Below are 25646 nucleotides of genomic sequence, written 5' to 3' on the forward strand. Positions count from 1 at the left end.
ATCCAATTTTCTCCATCGTCTTTCTATTGTATTGGTGAACTCAGGACACCAACACAATTAAAACCTGTGATTAAGCAGGGATCAATAGGTTACTGCTTAAATTGTCATGAGGGCACTTTGCGACGTACAAGTGGGTTTTGTTTGTAGCTTGGGCACTCTGTCTCCAAAAGGTTCGCCATCACTGTTCTAAGGCATAACATTGTTCTTTTTTTCTTTTACAGAGCTATTTTAGGGCTTTTGTGGGACAAGCACCACTTTTTATTCGTATTATGTCGGGGGTAAATATTACTTTTTGAACACTTTTTATCCTGTTTTATGAGGTTGGACGAGAAAATATTTCCCTTTTTATTTTAACGTTTATGTGTTTAGTAAAAATTTTATTTTATTGTACGGTTTGTTATGGACATGGCAATACTAAATATGTGGCCTTTGGTGGTGATTTTCACTTTTTTGTATGTATTTCTTAATTTTGTGTTTTTACATTGGATTGGGGAATTTTAGTACTTTTGCTTTTTTATTAATGATTTTATTATTTGTATTTTTTTTTTTTTTACTTTTTTAACTGATTTATTTTGTCCAGTGTGGGACTTGAACAATTTATCCTTTTATCACTTGTTCAGCGTTATATACTACAATATTAATGAATTTCAGCATATACTAGTCAGCCTATGCATTCTATGCATAGGCTAACAGGAGCACTGTACTTTCAGCGTGATCTAACAGACATCTGCTAAAGGTCTTCATAGGACCCCAGGGCTGCCATGGAAGCAATCGACCCTACCATACCTGACACGAGGGTGCGATGAGTACCCAGTAATGCCCTATTGAAGCTGTAGTCATGATGATCGCAAGTATCGCAATCCCATGAGTCAATGTGAGAGCCCCACAGTGTGCTTCTGAGCCTGTACATCAGGATGCAGCAATAGAATGCATTTGCTGATGTACGTGTACTTTAAAATATGTGAACGGGTTAAAGGAAATCTAACATTTGATTTCAGGCATTACGAAGCAAACATGCCTTGAGAATGCTGAAGCTACACTGATGCAGCCACATATCTTGCTTAATTCCTGAGCTGAGTGATTTTGCTGAAAAAAACTATTATAACATTCAGGACATTCAGAAAGCTGGATTGCATGCAGCCTGCAGTTCATAAACACATTACATGAGCTTTCTGAACAGTTAAGACAGGACTAATTAACCTGAGCTGGATGACATATACACAGCAGCTGGTGGATGGTGCAGCGATTGATTACTTCTGCCTGTCAGGCAGAACACATAGATTACATCATTCTCTGAAGCAGTGCATACTTAATATGAGAAGAGAAGGGCTGCAGCCAGGCACAAAAGCGACAGAGCTTCATTATCATAATTGTAACAGGGATTAAACAAGATATGTTTCTGCATCAGTGTAGCTACAGCATTCTCAATGTATGTTTGATTCATAATGCATGAAATCAAATGGTAGATTTTCTTTAAACATATATTTCTAAAATAGGGTAATTTATAGGTTTTTTCCCTACTATTTAGGCCTAACAAAGGCACTTGAAAGCTGAGCACGTCCCTCAAAGGTTCTGTCGATGTTCATGGAAATGTAAAAAAATTGTTCCTAAAGTTACAGAATAACCAACAAAAATGAGAAGACGCTTAAAAAAACCATGCCAACATAAAGCAGATAGTCTGTAAATGCTAAAAATGGAGATTTTTTAACAATATTCGCCATATTTCCTTTTTTTTTAAAAATAAATAAACCCGAGGCATATCACAAACGTAAGTACAATGGGGCTCATTTACTAAGGGTCTGTCGGACGCATTTTCGTCGGCTTTCCTGGCGATTTCCATTTTGCACCGAATTGCCCTGGGATTTTGGGTCACGCGATCGGCCTCTGACAGCTATAACATTTATGTTCCTCAATCGGAAGAACATTATTAGGGCTTGTTTTGTTTGGTATAACAGAACAAACTATTTTGGAATACAACCTACTTTTTAATGTGCAGTGATAGCAGTTACACATCATTACTATGGTAACAGAGCAGGACAGGCTGTTACATCATCACTAGGAGCAGAGTGTAAGATGGAGGAGTTACTGAGAACTAGAGGATCATGGGACTTGTAGTTTCCAGTGGTGGCTATCTTGGTGATAACTCCTCCTACTTGAGAAAACCCATAACATTTTGTGAATCATAAAATCAAACTATTTAAGATCCATTCACACATATTCCATAGAGATAGTTGGGACACCATCACACTAGGAAGCAACATGTTTTCCTTTCTCTTTTTACATCTGGGCTTCTGTTTTGTTATCCAGGTATTGAATCAGTGTTACATTGTGTAGTATTGAGTTGTTGGTTTCTCATTCTATTATTGGGGGAAAGTCACCTGGAATCTAATTGGACCTGAACAAAAGCTTTAATACCTCCACAGCATAAGGACACTGCTATCTCTGTGTTCCCTACCAGTACTAGAATTTCCAAGCATAATATATGACATGGCCTAATGTAACCTCAATGGTTAACTTTAACTTTTTGGTTAACATCCCCAAATACTAACTTCTTCCCTAGGTTTGTCTCTGCCAAGTTGACAGTGATATATGCCTTGTAATGTTTATGTTACTCTGTCAGTCTTTTTCCAGAGCTTTGTGGTCAAGACTGAGGCCAGAAATCTGTATAAGATGTTATATGGAGACTTGTATATTTGTAGACTGGAACAGGCACAATAAACCTTTCCCCCTGCCCCTCATGGAGCCTTTGTTGAAAATTGAGGTGCAGGCATCCCAAATTAAATCTGTCTCCTCCCACCAGAAAAAATGTTCCCCAAACTTTTTCTCCCTTTGTTCCTGTTGTCTCCGCCCACTTGCGAGTTAATCCACCCACTTTTGCTTGGCCCCACCCATCACAGAGTGTGTGAAATGGTAACAAGATCTGCAGTTTTCCACACAGTGCTCCGTCTTAAATTCACCATGCAAGTGAGAGGGACAGCATTCTGGTAAGGACAGGAAGTGGAAGATAAAAGAGAACACAGGCGGCGCCCCCTAGTGCAGTATGGTACTAAAAAAGTTACGTTATGACTGTGATAGCTGCTCACCTTGGGACACCTTGTGTCTTATGCGTTGAGACAGATATCAGAGATTCAGTCTGGTTTTCCTTTCTTGTGGTTAAGGACTGCTGCGTCTTCCCGGGATCCGGTACTGGTTTGTGCCGGATAGGGAAATCACACGTCAAGGGAAGGTATAAAAACCGGGTAGTAGTTAGACGCGCTGTCCGATAAGTAGTTGTAACGACACGGGTTTCTTAGGTTAGCATATTCTTTTATTTATGTGGATAGTGGACTACGCGTTTCGGGGGTGGTCCACCCCCTTCATCAGGTCCGTAAACAAATGCTAGGTAAAATTAGTAAATGAATAAATATAAAAATACAAAAATACAATAGAAACTAAAAAAAAAAAAAATGCGCTGGTGCTTGTCCAGGTATGTGGATGGTAGATACATATACACAATTAGATAGACGTAAAATTGCATGATTAGTTTCTAAATGGATAAAACAAAACTTCTAGTAAAAATAGTATAAATAGTAAATGCATAAAATTAATAGATCGATAAATTAATGAATTAATGAATGCAGTAGATAAAAATTTCCATTATACACGATGGTCTAAAGTGGGTGATTTGGATGGACACATGCATGTCAGGGAGGATGTAGTGTATTATGCTGAGGGCTAATGGAGGGCCAGTAGTTCATGGTGTGGAGCGATGCAGAGGGACGAGTGAACAGGTTTTTAACAGTGGATTACCTTTAGGGGTTGCAAGTTGGCGGAGTGCCGTCAGGCTGTTAATTATGATATTCCACGGAGCTGGATAGAAGGTGTAAATAATGGTGCATTAGTTGTAGGGAAGTAGGATGATGGCATTTTGTCTGGGGCATTTAGTAGTCGGTACTTACTGTGTCGGGGGACTGGTAGCTGCTTGGCGTGCCGCGCTTGGTATCAGCGTACTGTGTGGTTTGGGGGAAAGTTTATAAGCGCGCGGGGAAGGAAAATGAAACTGCGTGCATGCGCAGTAGGTGAGTGTGTAGCTCGGGGAAGGGGAGGGAGAATTGAGCAGATGTTGCAATTGTAGGGGATGAGTGCAATTATATGAACTTGTGGGGTATAATGGACTGTTTGTAGGAATGCACTATATGAATATCATCTATTGTAATGGGTGGGTAGGAAGGTGTAATTATAGTGAATCTGAGGTATATAATATATACAATGGGAAAACATTGAAATGTAATGGGAACATAAAGGGAATGGAAGTATGGAGTGTAAATACATGTGAACACATGTGTTACATATAAATGAAAAATGAGTTAAAAAATGGATGGATACATATACACATCAGATATAAGTACACATGGAAAAAATATATATATACACTATTATACATTAACTGGTGAGAGAAGTCCTATATACCTTCATTGTTGTATTATTTGGTTGCAAAGCTATTGGTGAGGGGCTACACGATTATTGGGAAAAAGGTAAAGCGTATCTAATGGTAGGTATTCATGCGTTCTCTCACGCTTTGAATGGTGCGTCCTACATATTGTAAGGTGCAGGGACATTCCAGGACGTAGATGATGTAGTCCGAGCTGCAGTTTATAAAAGAACGTATCTTGAAGAGTTCACCTGTAGATTTTGCCTTAAGCTCCTTCGTTTTATTGCACATAATTTCACAGGTTTTGCACCTGTCTTTGCTGCACCTATAGCAGCCTTTGATTTCTGGAAAAAGGGAGAGTTGTGGTTTACTTTTTTCTGTACGTATTTTTGTTGGGGCTAAGATGTTCTTGAGTGTGGGAGCCCTCCGGAACGTGAGATGTGGTTTGGGTGGGAGCAATTGTGCAATGTGTGGGTCTTTCTTAAGGATGTCCCAATGTTTGTTCAGGGTCTGTCTAATGAGGTTGTGGTCCGTGGTGTATGTGGTGACAAAGTTAAGTTTATGGGAAGGTGCATTATCTTTTTTGTCGGGTTGGGCAAGGCAGTCCTTTTGTGTCAATCGGTTGACCCTTTGGTAGGCGTTTTTAAGCAGTTGTGGTGGGTAACCTTTTTGCGTAAACCTGTCTCTGAGGATTTTGGATTGAACTTGGAATGTGCTGTGGTTAGTGCAATTTCGACGGATCCTCTTGTATTGTCCGTATGGGACGTTGCACAGCCATTTTTTATAATGAGAACTTGAGAATTCCAAAAAACTATTCACGTCAACGCTTATAAAGAATGTCTTGGTGATTAGTTGTGAGCTCTGTTCGTCTGCCTGTATTAGAAGGTCTAGAAATTCTATCTCTTTTGGGGATGTGTTTACTGTGAGTTCAATTCCCCAAGTGTTTTGGTTGATTTCCCTCACAAAATTCTTGGCTTCGGTTTCTGTCCCTTTCCAAATTATGAAGAGGTCATCAATGTACCTTTTGAAGAAGCGGATTTGATGATTGTAAGTGATGTTCCCTATGATGTGGGTCTGTTCAAAACACCCCATGAATATATTAGCGTAACTGGTTCCCATGGCTGTCCCCTTGACTTGTGAATAGATGTTTTTTTGAAATGCGAACGTGTTGTGCTCTAGTATAAACTGTATGCTTTCTAGTATGAAGTTTATCTGTGTTTGGGGTAATGATGGATCTGTTAGAAGGGTCTGTTTTATTGTCTGGATACCGAGAGAATGTGAGATGTTTGTATATAGGGATGATACGTCCATGATGATGAGGATGAAGTCGGATTGCCATTGTATCTGTTCCTGTTCTGTGATAAGTTGAGCTGAGTCTCTGAGGTAGGTGGGAAGTAATTGAACGAATTTTTGTAGGAGGATGTCGATGTATTCGGAAAGGTTGGATGTGACTGAATTTATGCCTGATATGATTGGACGGCCAGGTGGTTTTGTTGGATTTTTGTGGATCTTGGGCAGGTGGTAAAAAAGGGCTGTGCGTGGATTTTTCGGGATAATGTAATTTCTTTCTTTTTTTGAAAGAATGCCTTGTTCAAAGGCTTGGTCGACTAGTATGGACAGGAGGTTAAGGTGTTCCAATTTCGGGTCGTGGGTCAGTTTTTTATAGTATTGTGTATCTGACAATATGTGGAGACTCTCTGTGATGTAGCTAGCTCGATCTAGGACAACAGTGCCTCCCCCTTTATCTGCTGGTTTTATTATTATGGTGGGATTATCCATAAGTTCTCTCATGGCTTTTCTTTCGCCGGGTTTTAGATTGGGGTGTGGGGCTTTCTGTTTGGATCGGTCTAATGATCTGAACATTGTGGAGACTGTGGTGTAGAAAGTCTCAATGTGTGGGCCTCGGTTGTGTATAGGGTTGAAGTTGGATTGTGGTTTGAGTTTGGTATGGATGAATGGATCTGGGGTGGTTGTGTTTGTAGTGTCAATGTTTTGAGGATTCTTGTCTTTGGTAATCGCGAAATGTCGCGTTAGAGTGAGTTTTCTGATGAACTGATTAAGGTCTAGGAAAAGGTTAAATTCGTCTGACTTGGAAGTTGGGCAGAACGAGAGACCTTTACTGAGTAGGTTTGTTTCTTGTGTGGTTAGTGCATGTGAGGACCAGTTGAAAATTGTTATTTTTTGTTTTTCATTGGGACTGGTTAGTGATTTTTCTTTTTGGTTTTGTTTTTGGCGGTTATGTTGTCCTCCTCTTTTCCCTCTGGCCTTTCTTTTCTTTTTGTTCTGGTGGTCATTGAGGTAAAAATTGCAAAGGAGGCTTTCGAACTTTGGATGGGTATGACTAGTGTGTCTGTCCCTGCTGCTATTCGGGGTGACTCTCTCAGAGTCTGGGGAAGCTCTAAAAAAGAAAAAGAGCTGATGGAATCAGTGGAAGTGGGTGTGTTACTGTCCCTTCTTTTTCCTTTATCTGGGTCGTTGGATATAAACACCGTTGTTTGTGTATCCTTTGGTGATAAGTCTTGTTCCTCATGGGAAGAGGGGGAAGTCCTTTCTCTGTAGTGTGGGGAGGGGGTTTGTTCAGTAGTTTGGGTCGCTGGTTCTACATGTACTGAAAACTGTAATATGTTGGTTGGTGTGTGTGTTGTGTTAGCGTCCCCCTGGGGTGTCATTTGTGGTGTGGTTGGTCTCTCAATGGTGTTTTTGTAGTTTTTGGGACTGACTGGCTCTCACCAGTTAATGTATAATAGTATATATGTATATTTTTTCCATGTGTACTTATATCTGATGTGTATATGTATCCATCCATTTTTTAACTCATTTTTCATTTATATGTAACACATGTGTTCACATGTATTTACACTCCATACTTCCATTCCCTTTATGTTCCCATTACATTTCAATGTTTTCCCATTGTATATATTTGTTAGGGATTTTTATGCAGGGCCCCAACAGCCCTCTTGACTTTTGTAAGGTGAGTCCTAATTAACCCTTTCAATATCATATACCTCTGATTCACTATAATTACACCTTCCTACCCACCCATTACAATAGATGATATTCATATAGTGCATTCCTACAAACAGTCCATTATACCCCACAAGTTCATATAATTGCACTCATCCCCTACAATTGCAACATCTGCTCAATTCTCCCTCCCCTTCCCCGAGCTACACACTCACCTACTGCGCATGCACGCAGTTTCATTTTCCTTCCCCGCGCGCTTATAAACTTTCCCCCAAACCACACAGTACGCTGATACCAAGCGCGGCACGCCAAGCAGCTACCAGTCCCCCGACACAGTAAGTACCGACTACTAAACGCCCCAGACAAAATGCCATCATCCTACTTCCCTACAACTAATGCACCATTATTTACACCTTCTATCCAGCTCCGTGGAATATCATAATTAACCACCTGACGGCACTCCGCCAACTTGCAACCCCTAAAGGTAATCCACTGTTAAAAACCTGTTCACTCGTCCCTCTGCATCGCTCCACACCATGAACTACTGGCCCTCCATTAGCCCTCAGCATAATACACTACATCCTCCCTGACATGCATGTGTCCATCCAAATCACCCACTTTACACCATCGTGTATAATGGAAATTTTTATCTACTGCATTCATTAATTCATTAATTTATCGATCTATTAATTTTATGCATTTACTATTTATACTATTTTTACTAGAAGTTTTGTTTTATCCATTTAGAAACTAATCATGCAATTTTACGTCTATCTAATTGTGTATATGTATCTACCATCCACATACCTGGACAAGCACCAGCGCATTTTTTTTTTTTTTTAGTTTCTATTGTATTTTTGTATTTTTATATTTATTCATTTACTAATTTTACCTAGCATTTGTTTACGGACCTGATGAAGGGGGTGGACCACCCCCGAAACGCGTAGTCCACTATCCACATAAATAAAAGAATATTCTAACCTAAGAAACCCGTGTCGTTACAACTACTTATCGGACAGCGCGTCTAACTACTACCCGGTTTTTATACCTTCCCTTGACGAAGGACAGGAAGTGGACAGGGAGAGGACTTCCTGTCTGCTCAGACCCAGATTTGAAGAGTCACTGACCTGTCAATCAAGAGGAAGATGTGTGGTTTACTGGCAGCCTGGAGCAAATATGACTCTTCAATTCAGAAATTGACTCTTCATTGCTTGCTCATTTGCATATCAGATAAACTGCTGTAATTAAGGTACAGTGTATCAGTGGCAGATAATTTTAGGAGATGTGGAAGATTTTTAACCTTTTACCAGCCGGTATTACTGGTGTGAGGCGTAAAATTCTGGTGACAGGTCTTCTTTAACCCCTTAAGGACGCAGCCATTTTGTAGCTTAAGGCTCAGCCCGATTTTTTGGATTCTGACTTGCGTCTCTTTATACGGTTATAACTTTTGAACACTGTTACTTATCAAAGCGATTCTGAGATTGTTTTTTCCCCACATGTTGTACTTCATTTTAGTGGTAAATTTTGGCAGATAAGTTTTGCATTTATTTACAAAAAAAAAGAAAATATGATAAATTTTTGGAAAAATTTGCCATTTTCGAAATTCAAAATCATTGCGTTTTCAGGCAGATCGATTTACCACCTAAATAAGTTGCTGAATAACATTTCCCATTTGTCTACTTTACATTTTCATAATTTCTGAAATGTTTGCATAATTTATTTTGATGTCACGCGGCTTGCAAATAGAATAGCGATTTTCCGGATTTTCAGAATTGACTATTTTGGGGATAAATACAGTTTTGAATGAAATTTTACATATTTAGCATCAAAACCCCCTATATAACCAACCCATTTTCAAATCTGCACCCCTCAAACTATCAGAAACAGCATTTACAAAGATTGTTAACCCCTTGAGATCTTCATAGTAATTGAATCAAAATGGAGGTGAAATTTAGAATGGTCATATTGTTCCCTTATACGTTCATTTAGCCCTAAAATTTACACATTTCCAAAAGATAAAAAGAGAAAACCCACCATACAATTTGTTCTGCAATTTCTCCCGAGTACAGAGACCCCCCACATGTGGCTGTGACTTGTGTTATGGGGGCACAGCGAGGTGCAGAAGGGAAGGAGGGCGCTGCAGCTGCCAGGATTTTAGTTTCCTCATTGGCCCCTTTTGAAGGCTATAAAATTTTCGCTTTTTCGTTATTGGGGCCATGTGATGCCATTTTTTTTGCGGGATGAGATGCTTTTTCCAGTGTTACCATTTTGGGGTTTGTATCACCTATTGTTGAAAATTTAGGAACTTTTTTTGAGGACAGGAGTAGAAAAGCATCAATTCTGTACTGGATTTTTTACTTCTTTTTTTTTTGGTGTTCACCGTATAGCCTAATAATCATGTTATCTTTATTCTATGGGTTGATACGATTACGGGGATACCAGACATGAATATATTTTCTTACGTTTTACTAAATTTGTCAAACAAAACCCTAATGTGGGGAAAAATCTATCATTTATGTATTGCCGTCTTCCAAGTGGCATAACATTGTTACTTTTTTGGCTACGGAGCTGGTTGATGGCTTGTTTTTTGCGGGGCATGTTGTACTTTGCACCAGTATCATGTCGCAGTACATATGGTTTTTTGATCACATTTTATAGCATTTTTTGTGGGATTGAAAAGGTAAAAATCATAATTTTTGGAGGGTTTATAACAGTTTTTTTTTTACGGCGTTTATCGTGCGGGTTCAATATTGATTTACTTTTATTCTACGGGTTGTTACGGACGCGGTGATACTATATATGTGGGGTTTGTCTTATGATTTAGACTTTTTTTTGAGTTATATGTCTCTTTATATGTTTTGGGGGTTTGGGGCATTTTTAGTGATTTATGACTTTATTTTTTTATTGAATAACTTTTTTTTTTACTTTTTCACTTTTATACCATGGGACATGAAGAAGCAATCATCTGATTGCTTGTTCATGATAATATTCTGCAATACTCATGTATTGCAGGATATTATCAGTGTCAGCCTATACACTTGCATAGGCTGGCACTGTGCCAGTAAGATGACGTCACAGACGCCATCTTACTGGCAATTCTTGCAGGTAACTCTGGGGTCCAGATCGGACCCCAGAGTTACTATAGCAACGATCGGCGCACCCCGAAAATGGTTCGGGGGGGCCGATCGTGGGGGAAAGACTCCCCAGATACATGTTAGATGCCGCGGTCGCGCTGACCGCGGCATTTAACGGGTTAAGCACCCGCGATCGGAGACAACTCCGATCGCGGGTGTTACACTGGGGTGCCGGCTATCAGTCCCAGCCGGCACCCCGTCTTTCCCGGTGCCGGTTCGGCTCAAATCTTGAGCTGAACCGGCATCAGCTCAGCGTCCGATATATCGGACGCTGAGCGCTAAGTCATTGAGCTCAGCGTCCGATATATCGGACGCTGAGCGTGAAGAGGTTAAGAACCTTTCCATTTACCATCATACAAACAACCATCTTTTGGCATACTTTTCCTTTTCCAACATTTTCTGACATACTTCTACAGCCTCTTTTTTTTTTTTATCATTCAAGATCCGTACGTCTGGTTTTCCCTCTGAATTGCCTCTCATCCTACCTAGCAATTTTTTTTCCCATAATTTTCTATATATCTCTAGTGCCGGCACACACTCGCAGTCACTCACTCTTCCATAGGGCAGTTTTAACCACTTCTAATTCTAAAATTTTTTTTTTTTTTTTAAACCGTTTGCCCGTCAAGAAATGACTGCAGTCCCCTTCCATGAAGCAGCTCTGGAACCTACCACACAAAATAAATTTATAAAGTCCGACTGTCCAAACTCAGTCTACTTTGTCTCAAGCGAATTACGTTCCAAAAAGCAGCTAGTCTAGGGAACTATTTAGGTAGGGGCAATTCCTAGAATTTTCCTCTCTTAAAACCAGTACAGTACAGTATCACAATAGCGCTATCAAACACACATGTTCAAACTCACACAATACCCATATACACTACCACACATCACATGGAGTTTTCAAATAAACTAACAAGATTCTTTGGACTGGGCAATATAGGCATGCAACTCACCGGACGTGGAACAATCCAAACAAGGAGCGACAGAGCAATTTGTAAGAAAAAAACTTCTTACCTTTTTGTGCAGCTGCTTGATCTGTCTGTCCTGAAAGGATGATCCCCGAAATGTCCGGTAGGCGTCATGCAAACCCAGGTCACTGTTCGAGCGCCATGATTTGTCAGGGAAATATCCCCATATCTCGATGTGATGTGTGGTTCCAAATCATTGTATAGTACGAGCTGCTCGGTGAATCACTCAGACCTTCACATGTTTGAGAGAATTCCAATTTATTTAGGTTGCAGACAGTTTTTATAGGTTCTTAAGACAAAGGAACCTATTGACCATGCCCACATTCCAATAGCCTCTGAAAGATGATCAGTGTCCTTGGGGGGATGGTGCTATTCATAGGGATCTTTTCTATCAATAGAGCCAAAGATCTTTGTATAGATATATGATAGAAGAACAGATTCAAAAATGGATTCCATTCCCTCACAATTATATACAGCCTCCTCTCCAGTTATGTTATATACAGCCCTCCATCCCCAGTTATGTTATGTACAGCCCTGCATCCCCAGTTATATTATATACAGCCTCCTCTCCACAGTTATACTATATACAGCCTCTTCTCCCCAGTTATACTATATACAGCCCTCCATCCCCAGTTATATTATATACAGCCTCCTCTCCACAGTTATACTATATACAGCCTCCTCTCCAGTTATGTTATATACAGCCCTCCATCCCCAGTTATATTATATACAGCCTCCTCTCCACAGTTATACTATATACAGCCTCCTCTCCACAGTTATGTTATATACAGCCCTCCATCCCCAGTTATACTATATACAGCCCTCCATCCCCAGTTATATTATATACAGCCTCCTCTCCACAGTTATACTATATACAGCCTCCTCTCCAGTTATGTTATATACAGCCCTCCATCCCCAGTTATATTATATACAGCCTCCTCTCCACAGTTATACTATATACAGCCTCCTCTCCCCAGTTATACTATATACAGCCTCTTGTCCCCAGTTTAAGCAGTTGATTCACCCATTAGCCTCATTCAGGTGATGTATGGGGTATCATGTGATTTGTCCCTTCTATAGATACTCCCTGTTTTTTTTTATACCTTCTGAAAGATGAAGCACCCATCAAGGTGCTCTGACCCTGATGTGTATTTGCTGTTCGTCATGTTCTGTGGTATGTTCTGGTAAATTTATTTGGTATTATTATGTGCTGTGATGTGATTTTGGGGGCCCTCCTTATGATCACTAGACTGTTTTCTGCAGCTACGCACACCTAACATCACATCACCACGGACCAGTGTTATTTACAGGAAGTACACAATGAAACTTCCTATTGCATCACAGCAAGCAGACAGCAAACAGAGATCTAGAATACTGTGAAGAATTGATACAGAATGTATATTGGAAAATTCTTAACTTTTCATTGCACAAAGAATTTCAATTATTAGCTGGAACGTACTAAAAGTGGTCACTCCCCTCAAATTTAAAAGGATATTCTCATCTAGTTATTAACATTTAATGAAGTTCATCTTACTTACATTTCTTCCATTGGATGTTCTAAAAAATGTATCTGTGTGAAGATAATTTCCCATTAATGTAGCCATGTTGACCCTTAGAAACAAGACTTTTATCCTTGGATATGACCAGCACTGCTGAAGGGATTGAACAAAGAAACAAATAGTTAAAATATGTTCTACAGTCATCCTGTCATCCCAGTGGTCAGGTCCCTGAATAGGTCACTGCTGGAAGAGTGTTGTGGTGGTGGTATCCAAGGGCAGCTATCTTGTTGCTTAAATACAACATGGCTACATTTATGGGAAACTATTATTGCAGTTGAAGAAATGTATCTAAATGGGAGATTAATTAAATGAAATGTAAAAGCATGGATGGGAATTTAAATTTTTAATATTTCAAACTCCCTCAAAATTCTAACTCCTCCCTTAGTTTCGACTCTTCACAATGATACATGCCCCGGAATGTTCATGTTTCTCTGTCTCTGTCTATTTCCAGAGCTTTGTGCTCAGGACTGAGGGCAGATATATATATATATATAAGATGTTATATGGAGACTCGTATATCTGTAGACTGTCCCAGAAAGTGTTTCATAGGAGTTTAAAGAGTATATTAAGAGTACAGGCAGTCCCCGGGTTACATACAAGATAGGGACTGTAGGTTTGTTCTTAAGTTGAATTTGTATGTAAGTCGAAACTGTATACTTTATAATTGTAGTTCCCGACAATTTTTTTTTTTTGCCCCAGTGACAATTGGAGTTTCAAATTTTTTTGCTGTAATAGGACCAAGAATTATCAATAAAGCTTCATTGCAGACAATTTTAAGCTGATTATTGCAATCTGGGACTATTTTAAAGCATCCAGAGAGCTTCACCAGAGGTCACAGTGGGCAGAGGGGTCCGTCTGTAACTATGGGTTGTCTGTAAGTCGGGTGTCCTTAAGTAGGGGACCGCCTGTAATAGTGTAAAAGTATACCAGTATATAGCTAACAAACTAATAAATGTCCGTGTTTTCTTGTTTACAGAACCACTGCCAGTGCGATTTCCACAATATCCCGCCATAATTGAGACCTATCATTCTTCATTAGTGAGGTGGAGTAAACCTGATGAATATAAGACGTCTTACAGCTACAGAGTCCAGACCAATGTCTCCTCATCAGCCACAATGTTATATAATACAATAGTGACAAGTGAATCAGTTGAAATTATGGATCTGACCCAAGGAGAGACATATACATTCCTGGTCTATACAATAGCTGCTGATAACATCACTGAATCGGACCCGATGTCATATACTTACTGCCACCGTGAGTAAAGATTGAAAGTTGCAGGTTTTTTTTGTGCCAACACCAAGCTATAATCCCTTAAGGATGCAGCCAGTTTATATCTTAAGGCTCAGCCCCATTTTTTGTATTCTGACTTGTGTCGCTTTATATGATTATAACTTTTGAACACTATTACTTATCAAAGCGATTATGAGAAAGTTTTTTCCTCACATTTTGTACCTTATTTTAGTGTTAAATTTTGGCTGATAAGTTTTGCGCTTATTTATTAAAAATAGAAAAACTGATAAATTTTTCGAAAAACTTGCCATTTTCGAGATTTAAAATCAATGCCTTTTTAGGCATCGCGTTCCCATATGTCTACTTTACATTTTCATAATTTTTGAAATGTCTGGATAATTCATTTAAATGTCACAGGGCTTACAAATCAAAAATCGCTTGTCCATATTTTCAGAATTTACCATTTTGGGGATAATTAGTGTTTTGAATGAAATTTTAAATATTTAATATTAAAACTCCCCTATATAATCAATCCATTTTCAAATCTGTACCCCTCAAACTATCAGAAACAGCTTTTAAGAAGATTGTTAACCCCTTGAGAATTTCATAGTAACGGAGGTGAAATTTAGTCAGTTATACGTTCATTTAGTCCTAAAGTTTACAAATTTTCAAAAGATAAAAAGAGAAAAACCATCTTAAAATTTGTTCTACAATTTCTCCTGAGTACAGTGACCCACCACATGTGGCTGTTACTTATGGGCGCACAGCGAGGCACAGGAGGGAAGGAGCGACCTGCAGCTGCTAGGATTTTAGATTTCTCATTGGCTCCTTTTGTAGGCTATAAAATTTTGGTTTTTTTCGTTATTGGGGCCATGTGACAGCATTTTTTTTTTGCGGGATGCAATGCTTTTTCCAGTGTTACAATTTTGAGGTTGGTATCTTCTACTATTGAAAATTTATGAACTTTTATTTGAGGGCAGGAGTAGAAAAGTATCAATTCTGTACTGGATTTTTACCTTTTTTTATGGTGTTCACCGTTTTACCTAACATTCCTGTTATCTTCATTCTATGGGTCAGTACAATTACGAGGATACCAGACTTGAATATTTTTATATTTTTTCAAATGTTTTACAAAATTTGCCAGATAAAACCCTAATGTGGGGGAAAATATATCATTTGTGCATTGCCATATCGGACCTCAGGGCTGCCATGCGAACAATCGGTGACCTCCGAAGATGGCACGGTGGGCTATCGTGGGGCAGAGACCACAGCATTTAACGGGTTAAACTCCTGCGATCGGAGCTCACTCCTACTGTGGTTGTTATGCTGGGATGTCAGCTTTTGGCTGCAGCTGACACCCAGTGTATTCCTATGCCGGCTCAGCTCTAATTTCGATATACACTCACCGGCCACTTTATTAGGTCCACCATGCTAGTAACGGGTTGGACCCCCTTTTGCCTTCAGAACTGCCTCAATTCTTCGTGGCATAGATACAACAAGGTGCTGGAAGCTCCTCAGAGATTTTGGTCCATATTGACATGATGGCATCACACAGTTGCCGCAGATTTGTCGGCTGCACATCCATGATGCGAATCTCCCGTTCCACCACATCCCAAAGATGCTCTATTGGATTGAGATCTGGTGACTGTGGAGGCCATTTGTGTCCAGTGACCTCATTGTCATGTTCAAGAAACCAGTCTGAGATGATTCCAGCTTTATGACATGGAAAACCCTAGAGATGGTTGTGTGTGAAAATCCCAGTAGATCAGCAGTTTCTGAAATACTCAGACCAGCCCTTCTGGCACCAACCATGGCACATTCAAAGGCACTCAAATCACCTTTCTTCCCCATACTGATGCTCAGCCCATTTTCTTCAGACATGATATAAATAAAAAACGAATAACATAAACATGCTAGTAACTTTTTTTTTTCACTGTCCCACTAAGGGACTTACACTGGGGATACCTTGATCCCTTATACAATATGTTGCACTACTTCTGTACTGCAATGTATTGTACCTGTCAGTGGATTACTGACAGTTTGCCTACTGGACCCAGGCTTGTACATGGCAGACATAAAGGCCAGCTCCAGCTGCCATAGCAAGCCCCCAACATCCCACGTTCACATTGCGAGGTGACAGAATGACCCCTGCTCATCTGGTGGCTGATGCAGACTATGTTGGCTCAGTGCAGTGCCAGCACGATCAGCAGGACTAAATATAGTGTCCTAATGTGGGAAGTATCCACTTATTAGGACGATCTATCTCATCCTTTGTCCTGAAGCAGTTAAATGTAAGAATTATACTGCTGAAATTTGCGTACCTAAAATAATCAGTTCCTAATTGTGATCAGAATATGGATAAAAAACAAGTTCAGAAAAGTCATTCAATAAGGTACACCTTATGCCACATCCATTCCATATATGTGTATATTAACTGATAACTTATTCATGTGTTTATGTATTTTAATGTATGTATTTTGATGTTTTTTTCTTCTTTTATTTAGCTCCTTATTGGATTTTTCCCTCAGTGAATAATTACGGGGCGGTTGATAGTTTTGAAGTTTCATGGACAAAGCCTGAGGGAAAAGTGGATAATTATTCAGTCATTATTTCAGGAGCCGTCAATCAGACAATATATACTAATGCTACACAAGTGACTATCACAGGATTACTACCAGGCAGAGAATATACAGTCTATGGACGGACAAACAGTGGGACCTGCTACAGGGCATATGGAGTAACAGGGGTCACATGTGAGTATGATTTCCATTTCCATAGGTTACTGGCTGTTACTGTGTATTATTTATGTTGCTATTAAGTATTTCTGATTCACAGATCCCACTGATGCCGGCAGGATCACCATAACAACAATAGGAACTAATAACATGACATTATCCTGGATGGAGCCAGTAGATATGGCCGGTGTGGATAAGTCATATAATATAAGCTATGGGAATTCTTCAGGCACTTGGACTGTGACAAGTAACACAACAAGTATCAGCCTCCAGAACCTGACATCAGGGACTAATTACACCATCACTGTGGTCACAGTCGGAGTCCGGGGGTATCAGAGCTCAGCTGTGACCACATCTGTCTATACAAGTAGGTATTGCTATGACTGAGAGTATTTGCATCTTTTCAATAAAATGTCTAATGATGAAATTCTTGAAAGAATTGATGTTAAAGACTTCATTCGTTGTGTTACTCCTTAAATTGTTTTATCCCACGACAAATATGTAGACAGCACTTACATGTGGATTGTCCACATTTGTAGCTGCCAGTAAATTTTGGTAACAGATTGTCAGAGGAGAGGGTGGGCTTTTTAGGATTATGTAACTTTCTGACATGTTTGTAAAAGGCAAAGACCTCCTGTATGTAATTGTAGGTTTTTGGGTAATTGTGGCTTAATATAGGGGTCATCCAATAGGATAGACCAGTGTTTTTCTAAAGTGTCCCTTAGTAGTTGATGTTCATCATTGTTGGTGGTAATGAAGTTCATCTTAAATTTATCACGGATGCCAGAGGTAGCACTCCGAGTCCTCGCAGTGGGCACTCAGGCTGTTGCCCCAGCACAGAATTACCAGGCAGGACTTGAGGGATCCTCCTGCAGGCCCAGATAGCCCAGGGCATGAAGAATCTGGGTCTACCTGAGACTGCAGGAAGAGAAGGTGTGGACATGGTCAGATTATCATTGGGACCATTGAAGCTCCTGCAATCTGAATTTTCCCACCTTCTGTCACGGATATTGGTGTCCTCAGGAGCGTTGAAAGCTGTGGAATAGCGCGGAGCAAGAAGATTTAAACAATTAAATGCTAGAATTGCTGTGTTGGCACTTTGCAGTAAATAAGTGGGTCTGGGTTGCATTTTGGGCACTTGGTCTCTAAAAGTTACGTAATGTTAAAGAGGATCTGTCACTCATAATTTCGGCACTAGGAGCTGCTTACTAGTGCTTGAACAAACACAGCAGTGCTAGAAGGATAGCGTTACCGGAAACCTCCGGTAACGCTATCAAACACTGTGGCGGGGTACAATGTAATCATCGGACTGCTCGGAAAGCAGTCCAATGTATTCATGAGGGGGCGGGGTTGGGGCGTGGTTAGGGGCGTGCATGACGCGCCGCAGTCACCTCCAGCCTATAGAGAGAGCAGGGCGGTCCGGGGAAGAGGTAGCGCCTCGTACCTCCCCCTCCTAAGTACATCGGACAGCTTTGCAAGCGATCCTACGATTACACAGTATCCCGCCGTAGTGTTAGATACCATTACCGGAGGTTTCCGGTAACGTTATCCTTCTAATACAGCTGCGTTTGATCAAGCAGCTCCTGGTGCCAAAATTATGGTGACAGGTCCTCTTTAAAACTATGGGTGACAGCCCTCCATCCCCAGTTATATTATATACAGCCTCCTCTCTAGTTATGTTATATACAGCCCTCCATCCCCAGTTATGTTATATACAGCCCTCCATCCCCAGTTATATTATATATAGCATCCTCTCCACAGTTATACTATATACAGCCCTCCATCCCCAGTTATATTATATATAGCATCCTCTCCACAGTTATACTATATACAGCCCTCCATCCCCAGTTATATTATATACAGACTCCTCTCCATAGTTATACTATATACAACCTCCTCTCCAGTTATGTTATATACAGCCCTCCATCCCCAGTTATATTATATACAGCCTCCTCTCCAGTTATGTTATATACAGCCTCCTCTCCCCAGTTATATTATATACAGCCTCCTCTCCGGTTATGTTATATACAGCCCTCCATCCCCAGTTATATTATATACAGCCTCCTCTCCACAGTTATATTATATACAGCCTCCTCTCCACAGTTATATTATATACAGCCCTCCATCCCCAGTTATATTATATACAGCCTCCTCTCCACAGTTATACTATATACAGCCTCCTCTCCACAGTTATACTATATACAGCCTCTTGTCCCCAGTTATATTATATACAGCCTCCTCTCCACAGTTATACTATATACAGCCTCCTCTCCAGTTATGTTATATACAGCCCTCCATCCCCAGTTATATTATATACAGCCTCCTCTCCACAGTTATACTATATACAGCCTCCTCTCCCCAGTTATACTATATACAGCCTCTTGTCCCCAGTTTAAGCAGTTGATTCACCCATTAGCCTCATTCAGGTGATGTATGGGGTATCATGTGATTTGTCCCTTCTATAGATACTCCCTGTTTTTTTTTATACCTTCTGAAAGATGAAGCACCCATCAAGGTGCTCTGACCCTGATGTGTATTTGCTGTTCGTCATGTTCTGTGGTATGTTCTGGTAAATTTATTTGGTATTATTATGTGCTGTGATGTGATTTTGGGGGCCCTCCTTATGATCACTAGACTGTTTTCTGCAGCTACGCACACCTAACATCACATCACCACGGACCAGTATTATTTACAGGAAGTACACAATGAAACTTCCTATTGCATCACAGCAAGCAGACAGCAAACAGAGATCTAGAATACTGTGAAGAATTGATACAGAATGTATATTGGAACATTTTTAACTTTTCATTGCACAAAGAATTTCAATTATTTGCTGGAATGTGCTGAATGTGGTCACTCCCCTCAAATTTAAAAGGATATTCTCATCTAGTTATTAATATTTAATGAAGTTCATCTTACTTACATTTCTTCCATTGGATGTTCTAAAAAATGTATCTGTGTGAAGATAATTTCCCATTAATGTAGCCATGTTGACCCTTAGAAACAAGACTTTTATCCTTGGATATGACCAGCACTGCTGAAGGGATTGGACAAAGAAACAAATAGTTAAAATATGTTCTACAGTCATCCTGTCATCCCAGTGGTCAGGTCCCTGAATAGGTCACTGCTGGAAGAGTGTTGTGGTGGTGGTATCCAAGGGCAGCTATCTTGTTGCTTAAATACAACATGGCTACATTTATGGGAAACTATTATTGCAGTTGAAGAAATGTATCTAAATGGGAGATTAATTAAATGAAATGTAAAAGCATGGATGGGAATTTAAATTTTTAATATTTCAAACTCCCTCAAAATTCTAACTCCTCCCTTAGTTTCGACTCTTCACAATGATACATGCCCCGGAATGTTCATGTTTCTCTGTCTCTGTCTATTTCCAGAGCTTTGTGCTCAGGACTGAGGGCAGATATATATATAAGATGTTATATGGAGACTCGTATATCTGTAGACTGTCCCAGAAAGTGTTTCATAGGAGTTTAAAGAGTATATTAAGAGTAATAGTGTAAAAGTATACCAGTATATAGCTAACAAACTAATAAATGCCCGTGTTTTCTTGTTTACAGAACCACTGCCAGTGCGATTTCCACAATATCCCGCCATAATTGAGACCTATCATTCTTCATTAGTGAGGTGGAGTAAACCTGATGAATATAAGACGTCTTACAGCTACAGAGTCCAGACCAATGTCTCCTCATCAGCCACAATGTTATATAATACAATAGTGACAAGTGAATCAGTTGAAATTATGGATCTGACCCAAGGAGAGACATATACATTCCTGGTCTATACAATAGCTGCTGATAACATCACTGAATCAGACCCGGTGTCAACTACTTACTGCCACCGTGAGTAAAGATTGAAAGTTGCAGGTTTTTTTTGTGCCAACACCAAGCTATAATCCCTTAAGGATGCAGCCAGTTTATATCTTAAGGCTCAGCCCCATTTTTTGTATTCTGACTTGTGTCGCTTTATATGATTATAACTTTTGAACACTATTACTTATCAAAGCGATTATGAGAAAGTTTTTTCCTCACATTTTGTACCTTATTTTAGTGTTAAATTTTGGCTGATAAGTTTTGCGCTTATTTATTAAAAATAGAAAAACTGATAAATTTTTCGAAAAACTTGCCATTTTCGAGATTTAAAATCAATGCCTTTTTAGGCATCGCGTTCCCATATGTCTACTTTACATTTTCATAATTTTTGAAATGTCTGGATAATTCATTTAAATGTCACAGGGCTTACAAATCAAAAATCGCTTGTCCATATTTTCAGAATTTATCATTTTGGGGATAATTAGTGTTTTGAATGAAATTTTAAATATTTAATATTAAAACTCCCCTATATAATCAATCCATTTTCAAATCTGTACCCCTCAAACTATCAGAAACAGCTTTTAAGAAGATTGTTAACCCCTTGAGAATTTCATAGTAACGGAGGTGAAATTTAGTCAGTTATACGTTCATTTAGTCCTAAAGTTTACAAATTTTCAAAAGATAAAAAGAGAAAAACCATCTTAAAATTTGTTCTACAATTTCTCCTGAGTACAGTGACCCACCACATGTGGCTGTTACTTATGGGCGCACAGCGAGGCACAGGAGGGAAGGAGCGACCTGCAGCTGCCAGGATTTTAGATTTCTCATTGGCTCCTTTTGTAGGCTATAAAATTTTGGTTTTTTTCGTTATTGGGGCCATGTGACAGCATTTTTTTTTTGCGGGATGCAATGCTTTTTCCAGTGTTACAATTTTGAGGTTGGTATCTTCTACTATTGAAAATTTATGAACTTTTTTTTGAGGGCAGGAGTAGAAAAGTATCAATTCTGTACTGGATTTTTACCTTTTTTTTATGGTGTTCACCGTTTTACCTAACATTCCTGTTATCTTCATTCTATGGGTCAGTACAATTACGAGGATACCAGACTTGAATATTTTTATATTTTTTCAAATGTTTTACAAAATTTGCCAGATAAAACCCTAATGTGGGGGAAAATATATCATTTGTGCATTGCCATATCGGACCTCAGGGCTGCCATGCGAACAATCGGTGACCTCCGAAGATGGCACGGTGGGCTATCGTGGGGCAGAGACCACAGCATTTAACGGGTTAAACTCCTGCGATCGGAGCTCACTCCTACTGTGGTTGTTATGCTGGGATGTCAGCTTTTGGCTGCAGCTGACACCCAGTGTATTCCTATGCCGGCTCAGCTCTAATTTCGATATACACTCACCGGCCACTTTATTAGGTACACCATGCTAGTAACGGGTTGGACCCCCTTTTGCCTTCAGAACTTCCTCAATTCTTCGTGGCATAGATACAACAAGGTGCTGGAAGCTCCTCAGAGATTTTGGTCCATAGTGACATGATGGCATCACACAGTTGCCGCAGATTTGTCGGCTGCACATCCATGATGCGAATCTCCCGTTCCACCACATCCCAAAGATGCTCTATTGGATTGAGATCTGGTGACTGTGGAGGCCATTTGTGTCCAGTGACCTCATTGTCATGTTCAAGAAACCAGTCTGAGATGATTCCAGCTTTATGACATGGAAAACCCTAGAGATGGTTGTGCGTGAAAATCCCAGTAGATCAGCAGTTTCTGTAATACTCAGACCAGCCCTTCTGGCACCAACCATGGCACATTCAAAGGCACTCAAATCACCTTTCTTCCCCATACTGATGCTTAGCCCATTTTCTTCAGACATGATATAAATAAAAAACGAATAACATAAACATGCTAGTAACTTTTTTTTTTCACTGTCCCACTAAGGGACTTACACTGGGGATACCTTGATCCCTTATACAATATGTTGCACTACTTCTGTACTGCAATGTATTGTACCTGTCAGTGGATTACTGACAGTTTGCCTACTGGACCCAGGCTTGTACATGGCAGACATAAAGGCCAGCTCCAGCTGCCATAGCAAGCCCCCAACATCCCACGTTCACATTGCGAGGTGACAGAATGACCCCTGCTCATCCGGTGGCTGCTGCAGACTATGTTGGCTCAGGGCAGTGCCAGCACGATCAGCAGGACTAAATATAGTGTCCTAATGTGGGAAGTATCCACTTATTAGGACAATCTATCTGATCCTTTGTCCTGAAGCAGTTAAATGTAAGAATTATACTGCTGAAATTTGCGTACCTAAAATAATCAGTTCCTAAATGTGATCAGAATATGGATAAAAAACAAGTTCAGAAAAGTCATTCAATAAGGTACACCTTATGCCACATCCATTCCATATAACTGATAACTTATTCATGTGTTTATGTATTTTAATGTATGTATTTTGATGTTTTTTTCTTCTTTTATTTAGCTCCTTATTGGATTTTTCCCTCAGTGAATAATTACGGGGCGGTTGATAGTTTTGAAGTTTCATGGACAAAGCCTGAGGGAAAAGTGGATAATTATTCAGTCATTATTTCAGGAGACGTCAATCAGACAATATATACTAATGCTACACAAGTGACTATCACAGGATTACTACCAGGCAGAGAATATACGGTCTATGGACGGACAAACAGTGGGACCTGCTACAGGGCATATGGAGTAACAGGGGTCACATGTGAGTATGATTTCCATTTCCATAGGTTACTGGCTGTTATTGTGTATTATTTATGTTGCTATTAAGTATTTCTGATTCACAGATCCCACTGATGTCGGCAGGATCACCATAACAACAATAGGAACTAATAACATGACATTATCTTGGATGGAGCCAGTAAATATGACCGGTGTGGATAAGACATATAATATAATCTATGGGAATTCTTCAGGCACTTGGACTGTGACAAGCACCACAACAAGTATCAGCCTCCAGAACCTGACATCAGGGACTAATTACACCATCACTGTGGTCACAGTCGGAGTCCGGGGGTATCAGAGCTCACCTGTGAGCACATCTGTCTATACAAGTAGGTATTGCTATGGATGAGAGTATTTGCATATTTTCAATAAAATGTCTAATGATGAAATTCTTGAAAGAATTGATGTTAAAGACTTCATTCGTTGTGTTACTCCTTAAATTGTTTTATCCCACGACAAATATGTAGACAGCACTTATATGTGGATTGTCCACATTTGTAGCTTCCAGAAAATTTTGGTAACAGATTGTCAGAGGAGAGGGTGGGCTTTTTAGGATTACGTAACTTTCTGACATGTTTGTAAAAGGCAAAGACCTCCTGTATGTAATTGTGGGTGTTTTGGGTAATTGTGGCTTAATATAGGGGTCATCCAATAGGATAGACCAGTGTTTTTCTAAAGTGTCCCTTAGTAGTTGATGTTCATCATTGTTGGTGGTAATGAAGTTCATCTTAAATTTATCACGGATGCCAGAGGTAGCACTCCGAGTCCTCGCAGTGGGCACTCAGGCTGTTGCCCCAGCACAGAATTACCAGGCAGGACTTGAGGGATCCTCCTGCAGGCCCAGATAGCCCAGGGCATGAAGAATCTTGGTCTACCTGAGACTGCAGGAAGAGAAGGTGTGGACATGGTCAGATTATCATTGGGACCATTGAAGCTCCTGCAATCTGAATTTTCCCACCTTCTGTCACGGATATTGGTGTCCTCAGGAGCGTTGAAAGCTGTGGAATAGCGCGGAGCAAGAAGATTTTAACAATTAAATGCTAGAATTGCTGTGTTGGCACTCTGCAGTAAATAAGTGGGTCTGGGTTGCATTTTGGGCACTTGGTCTCTAAAAGTTACGTAATGTTAAAGAGGATCTGTCACTCATAATTTCGGCACTAGGAGCTGCTTACTAGTGCTTGAACAAACACAGCAGTGCTAGAAGGATAGTGTTACCGGAAACCTCCGGTAACGCTATCAAACACTGTGGCGGGGTACAATGTAATCATCGGACTGCTCGGAAAGCAGTCCAATGTATTCATGAGGGGGCGGGGTTGGGGCGTGGTTAGGGGCGTGCATGACGCGCGGCAGTCACCGCCAGCCTATGGAGAGAGCAGGGCGGTCCGGGGAAGAGGTAGCGCCTCATACCTCCCCCTCCTAAGTACATCGGACAGCTTTGCGAGCGGTCCTACGATTACACTGTATCCCGCCGTAGTGTTAGATACCATTACCGGAGGTTTCCGGTAACGTTATCCTTCTAATACAGCTGCGTTTGATCAAGCAGCTCCTGGTGCCAAAATTATGGTGACAGGTCCTCTTTAAAATTATGGGTGACAGCCCTCCATCCCCAGTTATATTATTGTCAGGGAAATATCCCCATATCTCGATGTGATGTGTGGTTCCAAATCATTGTATAGTACGAGCTGCTCGGTGAATCACTCAGACCTTCACATGTTTGAGAGAATTCCAATTTATTTAGGTTGCAGACAGTTTTTATAGGTTCTTAAGACAAAGGAACCTATTGACCATGCCCACATTCCAATAGCCTCTGAAAGATGATCAGTGTCCTTGGGGGGATGGTGCTATTCATAGGGATCTTTTCTATCAATAGAGCCAAAGATCTTTGTATAGATATATGATAGAAGAACAGATTCAAAAATGGATTCCATTCCCTCACAATTCCTCCCTTTTTGTGAATAATTTCAGGTACTGCTCAGGTGGTACATTGACATGTACTAGTCACACATGCAGGACTTCCCTCCTGAGCATCCTGAACATTATATCAC

General features: G+C 40.2%; 1 protein-coding gene across 1 annotated transcript in view; it reads left to right on the plus strand.

Annotated features, from left to right (window-relative positions):
* Window positions 1-17389, plus strand: part of LOC140070277 (receptor-type tyrosine-protein phosphatase eta-like) — a 32689-nt gene extending 15300 nt beyond the window's left edge. The window contains exons 6-8 of the mRNA XM_072116629.1: window positions 14010-14291; window positions 16772-17020; window positions 17103-17389. Of these exons, the coding sequence (XP_071972730.1) occupies window positions 14010-14291; window positions 16772-17020; window positions 17103-17389 (818 nt within the window). The remainder of the gene's footprint in view (window positions 1-14009; window positions 14292-16771; window positions 17021-17102) is intronic.
* The last annotated feature ends 8257 nt before the right edge of the window (window positions 17390-25646 follow it).

This window comes from Engystomops pustulosus, chromosome 7 (assembly GCF_040894005.1).
Source record: "Engystomops pustulosus chromosome 7, aEngPut4.maternal, whole genome shotgun sequence".
Taxonomy (NCBI): domain Eukaryota; kingdom Metazoa; phylum Chordata; class Amphibia; order Anura; family Leptodactylidae; genus Engystomops; species Engystomops pustulosus.